This window comes from Meles meles, chromosome 9, assembly GCF_922984935.1.
Source record: "Meles meles chromosome 9, mMelMel3.1 paternal haplotype, whole genome shotgun sequence".
Taxonomy (NCBI): domain Eukaryota; kingdom Metazoa; phylum Chordata; class Mammalia; order Carnivora; family Mustelidae; genus Meles; species Meles meles.
The window spans coordinates 66177401-66197116 of NC_060074.1; the positions used below are offsets into that span (position 1 = coordinate 66177401).

The 19716-nt window shown below is 39.5% G+C and overlaps 1 protein-coding gene across 3 annotated transcripts in view; it reads right to left on the reverse strand.

Moving 5' to 3' along the window:
• Positions 1-19716, reverse strand: part of ABCB11 (ATP binding cassette subfamily B member 11) — a 97646-nt gene that overhangs the window by 19560 nt on the left and 58370 nt on the right. For all 3 annotated transcript variants that reach the window (XM_046019401.1, XM_046019400.1, XM_046019402.1), the window contains 7 exons: positions 18176-18346; positions 17248-17449; positions 16132-16207; positions 12190-12292; positions 5489-5653; positions 327-431; positions 78-239 (listed from right to left, as the gene is read on the reverse strand). In XM_046019401.1, the coding sequence (XP_045875357.1) occupies positions 78-239; positions 327-431; positions 5489-5653; positions 12190-12292; positions 16132-16207; positions 17248-17449; positions 18176-18346 (984 nt within the window). The remainder of the gene's footprint in view (positions 1-77; positions 240-326; positions 432-5488; positions 5654-12189; positions 12293-16131; positions 16208-17247; positions 17450-18175; positions 18347-19716) is intronic.

The window sequence follows — 19716 nt, forward strand, 5'->3', positions numbered from 1 at the left end:
GATTATCAGAATGCTCAAAGAAAAAATGTTACTCCAGTTAATAACACACCTTGTCTCCCCCACTTCCCAAAGCTTACCCCTTGAACTTGGGAGGCATCCGTAGCAAGCCTTGTTGTTAGTGCCCCAGGACTATTTCTGAGGTCATCAAACCAGCCAATGTCTTGCCCTAACATTGCTCTGAAGCCATATTTACGTAGCCTTTTTGTAAGGAGTTCTCCAGATTTAGCAAAAGCATATCCCTGAAACATAAAGGAGTCTTTAGTGATATTTTAACATTAAAAGGGAAGAAATAGCTAAATCACTTACTAAAAAATAAAATTCCTTACCTGCAGAAACTGAGTACAAAGGGATACACAGCCCACTACTACAAATAGCAGGCACACACCATTGATCTGTGACCTTTGTTCTTCTTTATCAGGAAGTGAAAACGTCTTCATAAGACAGTAAGCAAAAATATTACTTTATTATTACAAACAAGAGCAAAAGAAATAAAATACATTTAAAAGAAGTTTCTCTTAAGCATTGAGTTAAGAGAACATACTAGTAATTAAACCAAAGTTAGCTATGAGCATGTCTACTTTAATTCCCGTGGGAAAGAAAACTTGGCAAATGAAAACCAACAGCAATAGTTTGCAGAATTTTGGTCTGATTTTTTTAGCCTGATGTAGGCAATTATGTTGGCTTTTCACTGATACAGATGAAAAATATGATTCAATATCTCAAATCCTTTATGTAATAAGGCAAAGAAAAAAAGGAAGGAAAGATGGAAGGAGGGAAGATTAGAATGTTATCTGGAACAAAGAGTGTTATCATGATTTCTGTCCTTCTCAAATAGTAGAGGCGATAAGATGATTTTCCCATTCGGGTACCATACCTATATGTATGTATATATATATAGACATATATATGTATGTATACCAATATATATATATGTGAATCATAGCATCATGAAAGTAACTAGCTATCAAGGCATTAACTGGAACTAGTTTTCTATCCATCTGAGGTTGTTCTTTGTAAATCAGGAGAGTTGAAAACATCCTCCCACCCCACCCCCCAAAACACTCTGGAAGTTGTGAATGGAGTGTTTTGAGTGTTTAATTAGGAGCAGACTATACTTTATGAGCATACTCTGAACTTGCAGACGTATGCTCAAGCAAATGATGGGGACTCAACTGTTGCAATAAGACAAGGGGAGAACAGCTGCATGTTCTAATGACATTGCTCTATAGGGAAATGGATTTCAGGTACAACAAAACTTCCTAACGTGAGCTAAGTGAGGGGGAACTCTGAGTTCAGAAAAAGTATGCACTAGACAGCCTTATTTATTGTTCTAAGTTAATTAAAGTAACCAGAACAATCCTAACAAGCAGTTGCTCAAAAGAATCCATTTATTCAATAAATACGTATTGAGTGCCTGCCACATACCAGATAAATCTCTTGAAAACAATGTATACCACTCCATGAACAAATCCTTTTTTGTAAAGCAAAGTATCCCATTCAACTCATCACAAATTCCAAAGTGGAGGGAGGGGTTCTAGATTAAAGATTTACTGTTTCTAGGGTCTTCATGGTTCTTAATACTGGTGGAAGTGGGATCAGAAGATTTCATGGTCATTCTTCCCAGCACAGAAGAGTTTACTAATTTAGGGATTTAAAGACCTGTTTTGTTTGGTTTTAAAAGTCACTATACAGGGGCGCCTGGGTGGCTCAGTGGGTTAAAGCCTCTGCCTTCAGCTCAGGTCATGATCCCAGGGTCCTGAGATCAAGCCCTGCATTGGGCTCTCTGCTCAGCGGGGAGCCTGCTTCCTCTCCTCTCTCTCTCTCTGCCTGCCTCTCTGCCTACTTGTGATCTCTGTCAAATAAATAAATAAAATCTTAAAAAAAATAAGTATACAAATCCCCCAAACCCCAAACTGTGATTCCACAATTCCCATTGCTCCCTCATGTCACCTATTATAATCATGGACTATAGGTCCATAGAAGTGCAGATTAGTCAGCTTAACTCGTATTTTATAGAAGGAAAACTAGAGCCCAAAATATCAAACCTTCTATCCAAGTTCATTTAGCTAGTGGTTATTAGATAAGGAAATGTCTATTTTTCTGATTCCAGTGGTTTTCTTCCTGGCAGGCTCTCTTGGCTCCTGACATTACTCATCTTCTCAGTATCAAACAAGTATTTGGATAATATTAGATCCACACGACTGTCCAGTTCAAGACTGGGCATCTGTCTTTCTATAACCTTTTTCACAAAATTCTACCCTGTGAGTCCTTTGTATATTCTTGTTGAAACGCAACCCAAAAGGCCACCTATCCATAGATTCCCCTATGATACATTTGCCATTTTTGTAATGGTAAGTTTGTTTAAGGAGAAAAGAAACATTCACTACACTCGTGATATTTACCAGATGCCAATATGTTACTTAGCCAACTTTAACTTAAATGAAGATTTCCTTAAGTTAGGCTTCTTAAAACAACCCAGTAAGGTAGATTTTCTTGCCCCTCATTCCAGATGAGGAAACTAAGACTCATCAAGGAAAAGCCACTTGTTCACATGCTCACAGAGAATACAGAGCAGAGATCCAGGGCTGGCTGGCTCCAAAGTTCAAGTTTTCTCCCAGCAGGCTACATCGACATTGCTGTGCTCAGAACACTTGTACACTTTCCAAGTCAACTAGACCCATGAAAAGTGAATCAGATAAATTATGTCTTATGTGTGCATCGATGCCTCGCTCGATTAACAACCAGGCTCCTCATTCGCTGGGTCTACATTCCAAACTGTGGTCTCAATACACCAAATGTGAATATTGTGCCCTTTAGGTATGTCAGGATGAAAATAGCGTAATTACAAACAGACTATTATCTGACTCATGATTATACCCTGTGAGTTGAAAGTATCATGAATCTGCTGATGAATATGGGGTAATTATGCTAAGAGACAAACAGAAATGATCTTCTTTATCAGAGAGGGAAAATAGTACTTCGTTTAGCATCATTCGCTTAGCAAATATAACCCTGTGAGAACATTAACCGTGAGCTGACTTTGGATTTTGCCAACTAGATCCTGTTACTCTGGTACTGCAGCCCTTAACCTAATGGCTTAAGTTGAGTTTTTCCTAGGATTTCTGGTTGTGACCCGAAGAATCACAGAGACTATTCTCACTACCAACAACACGGGGGATGCTCTAGAAGAGCAGGGGTTAAAATTTTGAAAAATCAAATTTTTTTCTAACTTGGCCACTTCGTAGACTAATAATAGGGCTGGAAGGTAGCTTAGAAACCATTTTTGTCAATCCTTCCTTTTACCGTTGAGGAAGTCAGGGCCCAAAGAAATGGCATGGTGCGACCCCAGGGCATATGGTGCTTGATAAGCATCTAGAAGACCTAGTTTCAGAAGAAAGGATCTCCTGGCTGGGAATCCAGCACTCTTTCCACAATAGCTCACATAAGAGTTTGCCTAAGGCTGAGTAAATGTATTCTTTGCTCTGTTTTTCTAAGAAAGTGATGATCAGGAAAGAAGATAGTATCCCAGATTTATTTTTTTATTTTTTAAGATTTTATTTATTTATTTGACAGACAGAGAGATCGTAAGTAGGCAGAGAGGCAGGCAGAGAGAGAGGGGGGGAAGCAGCTGAGCAGAGAGCCCGATGCGGGGTTTGATCCCAGGACCCTGAGATCATGACCCGAGCCGAAGGCAGAGGCTCACCCCCCTGTGCCACCCAGGCACCCCCCAGATTTATTTTTAAAAGCAACATCTAGAACATAGTTGGGTCTTTAGAGAATTCAACCCTATCCACCACCCTTTCTACATCTCATCACTGCTCAGTGAGATGCACTTCCAGAACCTTTCCCTACTAGAATGTCAGCATAATGAGAGCAAGGAGGGGCTTTGGTTTTCTTGTCCCTCCCTCTATCCTCAATCCCAGCAACGATGTCTGTCTGACAAATAAGTAATTCATAAATATTTGCTGAATTATGGGTAGATTTCTGTTTAATGTCTGTCTTCCTCATAGACTAGAAACTCCATTAGAGCTAGCATGATTGAATGCAATCCCAAGTCCCTAGCACAGTGTCCATGGGAAACAACCAACAACCATCTGTTGAGTAAATAAAAGAACATTTCCATTATATTTAGGATATTGTACTTACCAGAAATTAAGGAATGTAATTTAATTATTTAAAAGATTGTCATCATAAAGGCTTTCACACAACCAGAAGTTCAATTTACCTGGGTTGAAGGGTCCAGTTCCCAATTTCCTAGCTCTCCGAAATTACCATGATTTCCTCACTTACCACAAGGGGGCAGTATGGAAATTAAAGCAGCGGCAGGGGCCCTCCTGACACAATTGACTTGATTTTGTTAGTAGACTATCCAAGTCTTTCTTTCTGATTCGTGCCCATGGGGACATTTTTCAGGTCAGGACTTCTTCCAGAGAGGCCACCAAAGAAAGAGAAGTAGAAGGGAAACTAACGCTGAGGACTCTTGGTAAGCTCTGACAGTCCAGCGTGCCGGCAAATTCTTCAGCCTTGGCTTCAGAAAAGCCCAGTTCTAAGTCCTGGCCCTACCACCTAATCACTATGAACAAATTAACAAAGTTACCTAGATTCTAAGTTTTTCTCCTTGTTAATCTTATGGGATCTGTGTATGTGGGTAAATTTCAACTACAAAACTTGGCAGCATTTCAATAACTAATTTTACAATGAGAGTTTTATTAGAACCTGACTCTCCAGTCATGTTGGATTTGAATCCCAGATCCATTATTTGCTATCCGAAGGTCTGTATACCTTGGTTCACTTTTTTGTAAAACAGGAACAATAAGAATGTCTACCTGAGGTGGTTACTAGGAAAATTTAGTGACCTAGTATATAGAAAGTGCTTAGATAGTGTGAATATATGCTCATAGTTATTATTTTTTATCGTAGCAATGAAGTCAGATGGAGGCTATCAAAATGCCTAGGAAGTGAACAATTGAAATAAGCTTATTCTTTATCCATGCCTTGTTTTACTTCTCTCTTCCTTTTCCTGTTTCCTCCCCCACCTGCCATTTCAATGGTGCAATCAGCAGAGCAGACAATTCTGCAACGTGCACTCACACCTGCTTTTATAAGCCAACTTTGCACCTCAGCTGTTTCAGCAAGATCAAAACGACCCTAAAATCCTTCTGTATTATTCAACGAACCTGCTTTGCATTCTGATTTTGTTTGCATCTAGGGAAATTGCCCTCTCCTAACACTATATTCTCAGCCATGGTGCAGCTTTTTACAGACACGATGACTGGATGAGTATCCTGCCAGCCCAAATGAGAGTGCCTAGCTTCGTCTTCTTATCTTCTGTGTATGGAGACTCGGGGCACTTTGAATCCTTTAGAGATGAGGAAAAGAAAGCTAAATCCATTAAAATACTGAGCCAAACTATCAAAAATGACAATATCCACTGATGGAAAAACAAAAAAATATCAGAAGACTAAAGCTAATCCATCTGTTCACTTACCCCAAGAATCTGGCTGAATAAAAAGGCATAGAGTGGTGTGACCGACCCATTGACAGCAGCCCCCGCGGCCCCTACCAGCATGTAGGGCCACTCTGGAGCATTGAATTTTAGAATCCTCCTAACCGGGGCAGGTTCAATTTCTTCTTCCACAGGAATGTCCTTGTCCTTGAGGGGAAAAAAGGGTAGTCACTCAAGGTACATGCAGATATTTTTGCATATGTTCTTTTCTTATACGGCAGACCCTCTGGTATTCACAGATTTAAAAGTCATGGTTTGATTGGTTATGAGTGATCTCTATGTTCTATGAGACGCTGTGATTCATTGTTTTGTAAGAAATGGTTTTGAATTGCTTGAGACCACGCTGTGACTTGGAAGGGATGTGCTGGGTGGGTACTCAACTGAAGGCGAAATTGTGGTTTTCATTTTGCAATTAGATATTTATTTATCTACTTCACAATTAGGTATTTATTTATCTATTATTTATTTCATTTCATAATTATGTATTTATTACCTCCAGAGGAGTAATAAATATGTTGGATCTTTGAAAAAAGTAACCCCTCCGATTTATAAAATTTGGAGGTCTATGGTGGTGCTGTTTACATAATTGAGGACTCATAAAAATTTCAAGGTGAATCCTTCATAAATGGTAAAGTTTTCCAATCTAGTAACTGACTAAAGCGCTAGGGCAGGGCAGTGTATCTGAAACAAGGCAGAGTAATTATTAAAATGTATTAAATGGTGTCAACAGTTACCATTTACATGCTTTCTATAAGATTTCCCTTAATTAGTGCCCAGAAGTAAATGGTAATCCAAAAAAAAAAAAAAGAAAGAAAATGGTAATCCATTCAGGATTTCTAAATTCTACATATTCTTTGCAAGGTGTGAAAACTGTTTTAATATTTCCCTATTCTGATCTCTTTAGTTGTTGTCATTGAACTGTCAGAGCTAACAAATTTTTGTCCTCTTGAAAGTAAATATTATACTCAGAATCCCATCATTTTTACTATCATTTTTCCTCACTATAGATATTACTCAGTGCATGATTTGTAGGATTAATCAATCATTTGTTAAATTTATTACTGACTTCACTTAAGAAAGGATTTTAGGTGGCTTGTATAGATTTGCATTGATTTTTTTTTACTCTTTCTATTAAAATATACAAAAATACAATAAATTGACTATAAAACTATTAATTAGTGTTCTGTTTCATTAATACATGATAATTTACCCTTTGGGTAGTTGAATGTCAGGAACAGGCAACAGTAAGGAAATTCAAATACTCTCCTTTTGCTTCCAAAGTCAAAGACCACATTACCAATTTAGTTTAAATAAAACCTTCTGTCATGTTATGTCATTATCACTGCATGCCAACTAGGGTGGAAGACAGCTTGGCAGGTGATGGATTTCTTACTGCCTCCATTGCAAATTCTCTTTTGGCCTGCTCTCAACATTTGCACTTGTCACTATACATTCATGCAGCAAACCCTTCTGTTCAATAATTTCATCTCTGACAATCTATTAACTCTACAAATCAATTCCAGGGAGGAAGAAGAGGGACTAGAAAAGCATGAGTAGAACAAGTATAGAAAGAACAAGGTTCTTGGATGAGCCGGGTATAGCCACCTATGGAATATATTTAGCTCTCTGGGGCTCAGTTACCTCATCCTCAAAATGAGAGAGTTGGATTAAGTTGTTTGGGGAAGACAACTCTCTATCTTGTGTTTCTTCACATCTTATGCAGATGCGCTGACTACCTCTATCCAGACTATTTTTTCAAGGACAGTTTCATGGCAAATAGCCTTGGAGGACAGATGATATCTCCAACCCAAGAAAAGAGCAGATGTGTTTACTGTGCATTATAAAACAATCAAGCTCCTCCAGCTCAGGATTCCCCCCCGTAGCACCTCCCCTTAGTTTGCTGGTTATCAACTGGCCCTCTTTAAATCTGGGGTTTGGGCTGGGGAACCAGTGCAAATGATAAACTCTGGATACTATTCTTGCTGTGAGTAATAAAGTTTTTTGTCTCTGGTTCAGGACCCTTGCATATTCTGCCAGCACCCATGAAATTGTGTCAGGCTAACTTGGAAGCTTGCAATTGAGCAAAATGTAGACCCTTTACCATTCTAGATGGTGGTTAGTGTACAGACGAGGATGCTTGCTGGACTTACAGTGGATCAATGATTAAAAATACAGAATCCTGGGGGCGCCTGGGTGGCTCAGTGGGTTAAAGCCTCTGCCTTCGGCTCAGGTCATGATCCCAGGGTCCTGGAATCGAGCCCCACATCAGGCTCTCTGCCCAGCAGGGAGCCTGCTTCCTCCTCTCTCTCTGCCTGCCTCTCTGCCTACTTGTGATCTCTGTCTGTCAAATAAATAAATAAAATCTTTAAAAAAATACAGAATCCTGGGTCCCCATCACCAGAAATTCAAATTTAGTAAGCCTGAGTATGAATCTGTGTTTTAAAAATACTCCTTGGGTAATTCTAACAATAAAGCCCAGTCTGCGAGATTCCCGGCAGTATGTAATCTCTAAGACTCCTTCTGGAGCAGAATGCCCAGGATTCCATGATTATAGACTTGGGAAGTATCAGCTGTGTTGTACATCCAGGCACATCAAATTCCGACATTTTCCGGAACCAGGGCCCTATGAGACAGCCCACTCACAGCCCAACATGACAGAAATTTCCCTGGCTTTCTGATTCTTGAAGGTATCTGTAACCCTAAGCAATAATAGCTGAGACATGTAAAAATAATACAAAGTGATTTTTTTCCAGTAGTTATCATTCCAAGATAAACTAACAGGAGACAAAATTTAATTGATTTGAATAATTATCTTTTCTCCTCCTTCACTAGATATTGGACTTTATGGGAAACTGTCCCCTGACCCACCCCCAAAGAGATGCACCATCAAGCCTGAATGATGCAAAAACTAGAAAACGTGCCCCTGGGTAACTGACTTCTGATTGACTTATATGATAAAGCTAAAAAAAAAAAAAGTAAGAGAATTAAAAAAAAAATAGTGGAAGAATAGAAGAACACAAAATATAAAGTCATTGTGTATAGATTTTTTCCTTTTATTTTTGCAAAGCTAAAGACAAATTTAGTCTTCTAAAAAAGCTAAAGATGATTTATTCATCTGCCCTGCATCTATGGCAAAGCAGTAACTCACAGAGAGAGATGAAATTATAAAAGTTGATAGGGCTCCTTTATTGTAGCAAGGGCAAGTTGCACCATGCATATGTGTTTATTGCATGTAAAGAAGTATCCTGCTAGCACCTCCAGTGCAGGGAGAGGGATGGTGGCTCTTGTTCATCTTTGCATCCTTAACACAATCCTTGGCACACAGCAGATGTACGATCAATATTTATTGGATGAAAGAATGAATGAAACTTTTATGCCCGTGGTGCATACATGCAATGAGACATTTATTTTTAAAAAAAGACTGAGCTCTCCTACTATGCACATGGTTCAGTGATGGATATTCCTTCCTTCCATCTCCTCTTACAGGTCAGGTGAAAATATAACTTCCTACTTAAATCCTAGGTCCTACTTTCTATACATTGTTATGCCGGTTTCTGTGTGCCAATCCATCTGGACCTCCTGCCTTAATAATGACTTTAAGATTTGATGATAAGAAATGGTGACTATGACAAAGGAGCAGAGGTTCTCCCAATGGACACATACTGAAAGTCATTTGTTGAGTGGCCCGTCTCTGTCCTCTTACGGAATGCTTAAACCCTATCTTCTAAGTTGGCTGTGATGGGTTTCAAATGTGTGACCTTGGCTTGAACTCCCATAGATTCTACTTCATTAGTTTCCCTGAGAGACATGCCTTGATATCAAAGACTGGCACCTTTGGTCTGTAGGTTCCCCCTAATCCTCCATTTAATTTTATCAGCATCATAGCTAAGATCTAAATCCAGTTATAGGAGCCCAAAGCACAGCTTGGAGAGTGGGAAGAAACAGGCTGCAGTCTTAGCTCTGTTACCAGTTAACTAGGAGACCTTGGTCTCACGTAACCCCACTGAGTGTCTGGAAATACAAGCTTCCATGCAACCATCTATTCTAAATGCCCAGAGTCAAAACTCTAAGAGACCACAAGGTGGAGATAATTCCTTTATGTAGGTAAACTTTTTGCATTGCAACAGAAGATAGAACACTTCCCAGTCAACAGATAAGGTTAGAACTCCTCCATAAAATGAGAAAAAGAAAGGATTTTGCCAGTATTGGGCTTTCTGGAATTCAGTTAACTTTTAAAATGCTTTAAAATCTACTTGGGATTAGAATATCCCACATATTTAAAGTACTTTAAAGTATTACTTGGGATTAAAAATTCCATAAATTAAATGGTATTTATTCCACTGTTTCTTTTTAAAAAATTGGTGGGGGCACCTGGTTGGCTCTGTTGGTTAAACGTCCGACTCTTGATTTTGGCTCAGGTCATGATATCAGGGTCCTGGGATCGAGCCCTGCATGGGTCTTTGCATTCAACATGGATTCTGCTTGAGGATTCTCTTTCCCTCTCTCTCTACCCCTCTCTGCCCCAAATAAATAAATAAAATCTTTTAAAAAATGTTTTAATTTAAATCTAAAAACTAAAATTTAAATCTAAAAAACTCTAATATCATCATACAAATGAGTACATTAATATAAACATAAGATCTTATTTTCTCAGAGCTTCAGCAAAATCACAGTGGCTTTCCTTTTTTCCCCTTCTTCCTTCTCTCTTCACTGGAGAGAGAATATAAAGTGACATCTTTTAAACATGACATTGATTTACATTCACTTGAGTTTATTATTCCATTCTAATTTACAACACTGAGACATAGACTATTATATAGAGCATTTTTACTTCTCTAAAACTGGTCTGTATATTTGATTTAGGTTTCCTCTTATTTAAATGGTTCCTTTCTAAGTTTCCTCCATATCATGAGAACCCTGTGGCAATCTGATCTCCAGATCTCTGAGAATCTGTCTGTGTAGCTGTGCTGGGCCACCTGCCAGTTTCAACAGCAAGAGCAGAATCAGATTTTCTTCTTCTCCTTCCTCCCTTCCTTCCATTCTTCCTTCCTTTCTTTTTCCCTTCTATTCTTCCCCTCCCTCCCTCACTCCTTCCCTCCTTCCTTCTTGCCTTCCCTCCTTCCTTCCTTTCTGTCTTGTTTTTGTTGTCAAATAGTTACAGAAACTAGAAAAAAAAAACCGTAATGCAAGATTCAAATATGATTGGTACTCTTACATTTGAAATCTCAATGTAGTGTTTGTTTCTTTGTCCCATGGAGCTTTACTAGACTACTTATATAAGGCGTCTTGTCGTTGTTAATGGCAGCACCATGCAAATAAATGAAATATCTATCTCTAGATCTAGAAAAAGAGTTGAGTCCTTAATGGCAAGAGGCAGTAAACAACCATGTTTGCTAAATGTGTTTTCTCTCTCTGCTGTTCCTGAGAAAAAGTGTTTCTCTATGAAATTTGACTAAACCAATTCTATTGGATATTGAGACATCTATGTATTCATTCCTAATGATTAGAACCAAGAAAGCCTTGATAATCCTTCTGTCATAGTCATAACATCATAAGGAAGACTGTACTTTATTCCACATTTGTCACTGTGAACAAAGGTTTATAATTATTTCCAAAACAGATTCTCCATTTTAAATTTTTTAAAGACAGTTTGAGATGACATCATGCATAATGGATGTGCTTGTAATTGAAATATTCCCTGACTTACTTGCTTTCATAAATCTTGTGGTTTCAGCTTTACTGAACTGTAGAAATTCAATTTTTCATCCTAGTTTTAGAATCTCCTGATATCCTAATAGGGCATCGGCCTAAGTGCCCAAGGGGATACAAACACAAATAATATATAGTCACTAATTTTAAGAAGCTGTAATTAAGTAAAGGAATAAGACCCTAAATGAGACTCAATAAGAAAACTGTCATGAGGAGGTTCAAATGAAGAATAGTGGGAGAATGAAGTGCAGACATTAGGAAAGGTTTTGGGAGGGGGATGAGGGGCACCTGCTGTGAAGGTAAGATGCCCAAGACAGCTTTGAGGACCTGCATCCTTAGGGAGAAATATTGCTGTGTCTGTTGATTCCTCTATTTCTTTCAATTTTTGGTGTTGTTTTGAACTATATTAACATTAATAGTGTTAATTTTAGATGTATCCTAAAAAAGCTATGGTAAAACTATGAGAGGTAAACAACTGTCCATAAAACGTAATTAGCCTCTGTTTATTCAAAAATTGCGATACCTTGTGGAAGGGCTAACGTTCTCAAATACCTTCGGGGAATAAGCACTTCTGCCAAGGTTGTTATAATTTAAGAAGGAGATTTAAAATTTGAGAAAAATTGTTTTTCAAGTATTCTTAAAAACTTTTAAAATTATGCATATAGGATCAAATAATCTAAACACATGTAATTTGTCTGTGTCTGTTTCAATGGTTCATCTAAAAACTATCGATTAACCGTTATAGTCCAGTTTCAGTTACCAGGTGTCCTTACAGTAATTAATCACTCTGCATTTCTTTTAATACATTGTGAGAATTTAGAGTTTTCATCACATCCTCATGGGTTCTCCCATTTAATCTGACTTAGTGAAATTACTGGATCTGTGCCTTGAAAACTCATATTCTCAGGTTTAAAGGTCATGCGGTAGTCCCCAGGAAAGACTGCCTCCGCTCCCCAGAGCAACTGGTGCCTGACCTTTCTGTCTTCTTCGTAAGTAGACTTGTGATCTACAACAGCTAATGGAGGTTCGTGCACCAAGTAAGAAAGCTGAGACTTGGAGCGTTCTCGGATGGAAGCTCTGCAAATAAACAGAAATATGAAAGAGTCTGTAGGTTATGGGCAAGTTGGAACAGGACTTACTTACGTCACAGGTGTCAAATAAACAGAAAAGTTTGCAGGTCACATTGCAACCAGGCTTCCTAGTTAGATTTCGCGGAACTCTTCCGCAGTGTAGCTGTTTAAATCTGACCCCGACCTAGACTCTGATTCAGAGTGTGCTCAAGAAGGGAGGGAGAGAAGGAGAGGGAAGCTGCCCCACCCGTCTACCCACAAAAAGTCCAAGATTCAAATCCATTCGGAATCCACGTGGTCGGCTGATTGCTACCATGGCAACAGACCAGCCCCTTTACCTTCCTTTTGGTTGTAGGTTGTAGTTTTGGAAACCTCTTTCTCTCTCTAGTTACACCTGATGTTTACTGTTGTGTAAGGCCACCTGGCTACAAGTGAGCTAGTAGGAGGAAAATGGGGCCTCCTGAGATTTTCTTCTTCTTCTTTTTAAAGATATTGTTTATTTGGCAAGAGTTGGGGGATGCGGAGAGAGCACAAGCAGGGGGAGCAGCAGAGGGAGAGGGAGAAAGTGAGAGCGGCAAGCTGAAGATGAGTGGAGGTCGTTAAGTTACCAAAACAATGAACACTGTTATGCTGTAAATAAACAAATAAAAAAAATAATTAAAAAAAAAAAAACACCTCATCTGCTGTAAGAAGGTGTAAACAGAGAGCCAGAGCAGAGGAGCTAGATGGACCCACCCACAAATCCCTCTCCCTCATTTGTATCCAAGTGAAGTTAGACGAAGACCAACAGGTCAGGTGGCGCTTGCTTATTATACCTGCTCAACTCGGCCCCTGACGCAGCACCAACACATGCCTTCATTCCTCCGCTTCGTTCCCACAGCCTGCTAGTGGCACGCCACCCTTTTAGTCACCCAGGTTCAGCGGGTGTGTGTGTCTTGAGTCCTTCCTCTTCCTTGCTCTTGCACATTCACACTCTTGCCTATTCTCATAATGACTGGGCCTGAACCCACTCCTCACCCCACCTCCCTGCTATCAAACTGCCGTCTGGGACACCTCAACTACCTCCCGCCTGGCCTGAGACTCTCCAGCGATAGAGTTGCTTCTTTGAGTTAGTTCCCTCAGGTCCAGAAGTCTTCAGCATGCACGAGGAATGGGCATGTGTCAACTGGACAGAGTGCGGGGTCGGGCCGAGACATAAGGTCATGGGCCTAGAGAGATGCTCAGAGCATGAAGCCATAGTAGAGTGTGTAGAAAAGGAAACATGGCTGACGTCCTCCCAGTTATGAGCATGGCAAAACACATCCTTGTCCCTTCTGATTTCTACTACCTGACTCTTATATTTCTTAAGTCTCTCTCTCTTTCCCTATTTGGCAGACCTTTCCACCTCTCTAGCATAGGCTGTCCCACTGAAACCCTGGGCCCACCCGCCAGCTCCCTCTGGTCCACCATAAGGACCAGAGTTAGAATTCTATCACACGCCTGGGTGGCTCAGTCAGTTAAGTGTCTGCCTTCAGCTCAGGTTGTGATCCCAGGGTCCTGGGATGGAGCCCCACATTGGGCTCCCTGCTCGGTGGGGAACCTGCTTCTCCCTCTCCCTATGCTACTCTCCCTGCTTGTGCTCTCTCTCTTTCTCTCTCTCTGTGTCAAATAAATAAATAAATAAATAATGTCTTAAAAAAAAAAAGGAAAGAAACTGACCACGTGGGCCAGTCCCCTTCTCAAAGCTGTGTACCACTTCTCTCTTCAAATAAAAACAGCTGATTTGGGGACTAAATAACTCTCCCACATTCTCTCTCTCTTTCATCATTATTATTCAGGAAATTAGTTACTCTTATCCATTAAATTGTTCTTGAACCTAAAATATATTACTAAAGAGAGACCGAGCTGTCAGAAAGACCAAAGCCAAGGAAATAAGATATAAATTAACATTTAATTTAGTCCTCTTTTAGGAAAAAAAATCTGTCAGCGTACACAATGAGATATTTTTAACAGACCTTCTTACTCAAACTTATAAATCTTTCTCTGCAGGAGGTTAATAGCTACTTTCTGGGTGTAGATTGTATTTCTGGATTTCTCATCCTAGTCACCAAAAATGTATAATGTGTGAGAATTAATAGCCATATAGGAAATATTTATATTAAAAATGGTTATTTGGTCCTAATAATAAACTGTAAGTAAACTATGTAGAACAAGTAGAATTTTATTCATCTGAAAAGTTAAGAAAATATTTATTTTCGGGGCGCCTGGATGGCTCAGTGGGTTAAAGCCTCTGTCTTAAGATCAGTTCATGATCTTGGGGTTCTGGGATCGAGCCCCGCTTTGGGCCTCTGCTCAGCAGGGAGCTTGCTTCCCTTCCTCTCTCTCTCTGCCTGCCTCTCTGCCTACATGTGATCTCTGTCTGTCAAATGAATAAATTAAAAAAAAAAAGAAAATATTTATTTTCTTGCTGACATGACCATGAATAAATCGATCACTTCCTCTTTGCAACCTTTAGCCCAGTGATCAAAAGAGGTGCCTAGCCATTTCCTGTGTTTAAGAAGATAGTATTTTCAGGTTGTGATTCTAATGACCCTTATAATTTTCTTTCTTCCAATGAGAGAAGCATAGTTAAACATAATGCCTAATATCTATAAAAATCACCTAATAATTTTGGCAAATTTTTTAGTTTTTACTTTCCAAAGTAACTTGAAGCTATTGCTTTATTGTTTTCCAAATTCAATAAATTTGATAAAACCAGCATTTCTTGAAATTTTTATGAATAAACTTATTCTCAAAAAGGAAAAGAAAAACCCTAGGCATAAGCTCCATGAACTATTCTTTTATTTTTTTTTTTAGTATAGTTGATACATAATGTTACATTAGTTTCAGGTGTGCACCATAGTGATTGAACAACACTATACATTATTCTTTGAAAATTAAAAATAAATCTGTGTTTGAATTACTTGGAGTTGTTACCTAAATGTTTTATTTTAAGCCTCTTTAAACCAGTTTTCAATAAGCAATATACTACCTTGAAAGGGCAAGTCTTATAAGTGAGCCTTTACCCGGAGTACAGCCTTGAATTAAATATCCTAGAAATTGTAAGTGCAAGAGTAAGGAAATCTGCCATCACCCATTATTTACAAACAGCCTCCTAACTTGGGGAAAAAATACTAAGTAATGTTTTCATGAAGAGAGACAGATACTCTTGAGCAGAATCCTTCTTAATATGCACACATTTAACATTAAAGAACTATTTTACTGAAACTCTTAAGTCAGGATGAAAGACTAAATACTCCAAAAATATGTTTGAAAATCAATACTTCTATATTCAGCCACAAGAAAATAAATAGTTGGGGTCTAAGGCAATTGTTTTCAAATGCTAAAAAATATATTTCTTATTTCATCTAGTTAAGGAATGATTTGAATTCAGATGGGTCGCTCTGGAAGCAGGAATATTTGTAATTCAATTGCAGCTCAGCAGGTGAAAGAATGGACCTATGACCGTGAACTTCACCTCCATGTAAACCAGTGCTTTATACCATGGTTAGATGGAGGGGCCAAGACCCAACAGATTTTTTAAACACCCTTTCTAAGCTCAATTAACAACATTCTAATTATAAAGCATCTCTGTCATGACCCTACCCATAATAAGAAGCCAAAGTTAAACAAAAATTCCCCTTAAACTGGAAACAGAAATGTCATTATAGCATTCAAGGGTTCATTTGCATGTTCATATTACATGAAACCTGGGGCTACGCTCAAGGATCTCCTGGTTGTACCTGAGATATTGCCTGAGGACCATAGGTTCAGAGGGCTCCTAAGAATATTTTAAAAGCTTAAAATTTGTCCATGGCTTCAGCTTACCTTAAACTAGCTTGGTAGCTCCCTCTGCAAAAGGTCTGTTTGCTGTCAAGTGAGGCCCCATCAGTTTCATCTTCTCCTATTCAACACAACATAAACCATTCCTTAGTGCATATAATAAGGAGAACCATATCAAAAGAAAACTTACTATGCTTGCTTAGTCTATCATTACTATGTCTGATGCTAAAACATTCTATTAACTTTATTGTGGCAAAAAAAAACTTAGCACTTATCCAACACATTCTAACAACAACAACAACAAAGTCAAGATACTCAGCAGGGGGTGCCTGGCTGACTCAGTTAAGAGAGCATGCAACTCTTAGGCATGGGGTCTTGAGTTCCAGCCCCACACTGGGCATAGAGATTACTTAAATAAATAAATAAACAAACAAACAGACTTAAGAAAATACTCAGCAGGATTAAATCATTGGAACTGTGTGATACGCCATGTATTATCTCCAACAAATAAATATCTGATAGCATGGCTGATTAAAAAAAAAAATGAAGGGGAAACCCTTCATTCACCCTTTGGTGAACTTAGATTCAACAAATAAAAAAAAATCTTTTCAGAAGAAATCACATGTGTTAAATATACACAATAGTTGTACCCAGTGGAGTTCATAAATCGGTATGTGGTGTGGTAGAGAATGTTTGGAGTGGTCGGTTGATGTAGGCTGGGATAAGTTATCAAATCTGAAAATTCAGACTGAAAAAAAAAAGATGCACTAGGGCCTGATGTATCTATCTGCTTTAGTGAAAATAGGTATTCCAGTATTTAGTCATTGGTTAGTTTACTCAATCATTAAGAATAGAGGTCCTACTGTGCACAGGGTGCTCTAAGAAAGCTTTCCTATTTGCAAAGTGGGGAGGGGGGAACAAGGGGGATGGAATCGAGATCGTCTTCCCCACAAAACCTGGGTTTTAGCTCTCTGACTTGATCAAGTAACTGAACCTCCTGAGCTTTTGTTCTTTCTCTTATCATCTGTATAATATGCCTCGAGGGCTTTAGGGAGAACAAATAAGACAGTGTATATAAAAATATATAGAAATCCATGAAACCATGAGAGCTAACAAACATAGTGCTTTCGAGACTGTACATGTGTAATAAAAGACACTTGCCCTTTGTGCCTTCGACATCAGCAGCCTGATCGCCTTGACTCTGCAAAGTCACTAGAGTGAAGTACACTCCTTTCCTTTCCAACAGCTCCTCATGGGTGCCTCTTTCCACTGCTGTACCATGTTCAAAACCAATAATGACATCTGCAGCTCTGACTGTGGACAGGCGATGAGCCACTGAAATGATCGTATGTCCCTGCTGGATCTGCAGGAATGTACAGTGCACTGTTAACCAAACAGTAAGACAGAGCGGACATTGACATTTGGATGGTCTCAGAATCCACAAGTGATCAGATCCTGGGTCCTTGGGAAAATCCTCAAACAGGTCCTCTGCAGATATTAGAAAAGGCCACCACACTTTATCAAAGCCATGAACACCCCACATGTTAGTCCAGTTGCTGCTATCAATCAACAGCTAAAATCAAAATGGAGGGGCGCCTGGGTGGCTCAGTGGGTTAAAGCCTCTGCCTTCGGCTCAGGTCATGATCTCAGGGTCCTGGGATCGAGCCCCACATCGGGCTCTCTGCTCCGCGGGGAGCCTGCTTCCTCCTCTCTCTCTGCCTGCCTCTCTGCCTAGTTGTGATTTCTCTCTGTCAAATAAATAAAATATTTAAAAAAAAATAAAATCAAATCAAAATGGAAATTTTTGAAATCACGTAAGTTAGATTTAATAAGATTTAACATTTGCATTGGTAGCTTTTGGAAGTAGGCCATACTGACTTCTATTCAACTGTGAGGAACATTCTCGTCAGTCAGTAGTTTCTAAATAGACTGGAGACACTGACCCATGTAGTCCTTCTCTTTCCCTCCCCATCTCCATTCTGTTCTTCCCACTCTACCACCCCACCCCCAAGCCTTCTCTTAGCGAGCTGCCTTTCCTACAGCACATTTCCACATGGTTTTGAAAAATGAATTCAGACTTCCAACAAACCTTACTGAGTGCCTCTTGCACCATGGCTTCACTCTCGTTGTCCAGTGCCGAGGTGGCCATGTCCAAAAGCAGGATCTTGGGGTTCCGGACAAGGGCTCTGGCAATGGCTACTCTTTGCTTCTGGCCACCACTCATCTGGCCTCCTCCTTCTCCAACAAGAGTGTCAAATTGCTAGGAAGAAGGTGACACCGGTAATGAAGAGGAACAATTTGATGGCTTTTGGCAGGGATTATTACAAGATCCTTTCTAGCTTCCTTCTCAAACATGAGTTTTCACAGGACCAAATTTCACTGAAAGAAATACCGTTTCCTGAAACAGGTTACTATCTAATCAATATTTGTGTGTAAGATAAAGAAATTGATTCATTTTGGGGGCACCTGGGTGGCTCAGTCACTTAAGTATACGCCTTCAGCTCAGGTCAGGATCCCAGGGTCTTGGGTTGGAGTCCCACTCAGGCTCTCTGCTCCTTAGGGAACCTGCTTCTCCCTTTCCCTCTGCTGCTCCCTCTGCTTGTGCTCTCTCTCTCTGCCAAATAAACAAATAAAATATTTGAAAGAAAAAAAAAAGAAATTGATTCATTCTTTCATTCCCGTCTTCACTGGGTTGTATAAACGCTTCTCTCTAGCTCAACTTGAAATAAAATGTTTTCACCAATGTAGGGGAGCCTGGTTGGCTCAGCTAGTTAAGCATCTGACTCTTGATCTCAGCTCAGGTCTTTATCTCAGGGTCCTGAGTTCAAGATCTGTGTTGGGTTCCACACTGGGTGTGGAGCCTACTTAAAAAAAAAAAAAAAAGTTTCCACCAAAGAAAAAGTTGATCAGGGTCCTGAAAACCCATTTTAAAGGGTTAAAGCACTTTCCAAATTCTTCCTTCTTTTCTCTAGCTAAGCAACACAGAAAAACACCACATTAACACTATCTCTGTATTGCAAATGAAAGATCAAACTAGCTGTATAATCATTACCACTGACAGCAAAAAGTTGCTGAGTATCTTTCATGTCTAGCATTATATTGGAATGCCACAATGATGTCAGACTCTTGTCTTGTTTATTATTAGCCAACATGAGTTGAGCACTTACCATGTGCAACACATGAAGTTAAGCTCTTCACACATATTACTTCGCTAGTCCTCCCAGATGCCCCCTGAGGCAGGTAATGCTGTTCTCCTCAATCAATGGGTAAGGAAATGCTGGGGTATAAGGGTTAGAGTAACTTGCCCGAGTTCATAGAGCTTGCAAATGGAGAAGCTGGGAGTTTCATGGAGGCAGTCTGATTCCAAAGCTTTATACTCTTTACCACTGGACTCTCTCATACTCACAGCTGCCATCCTATTCACACAGGTAATCCAAAAGACTAGATAGGCAATGATCTAGAGTGCAGACTCTGGAGCCAGACCACGTGGGTGTGAACCTTGACTCTCCTGCCTTGAGCAAGTTATTTGGCCTCTCGGAAACTTGGTTCTCTCTTTACAGATGAAAATAGTAATAGTAGCTGCCAACAGGATGGTTGTGAGTGTTAAATGAGATGTAAAGTGCTCAGAAC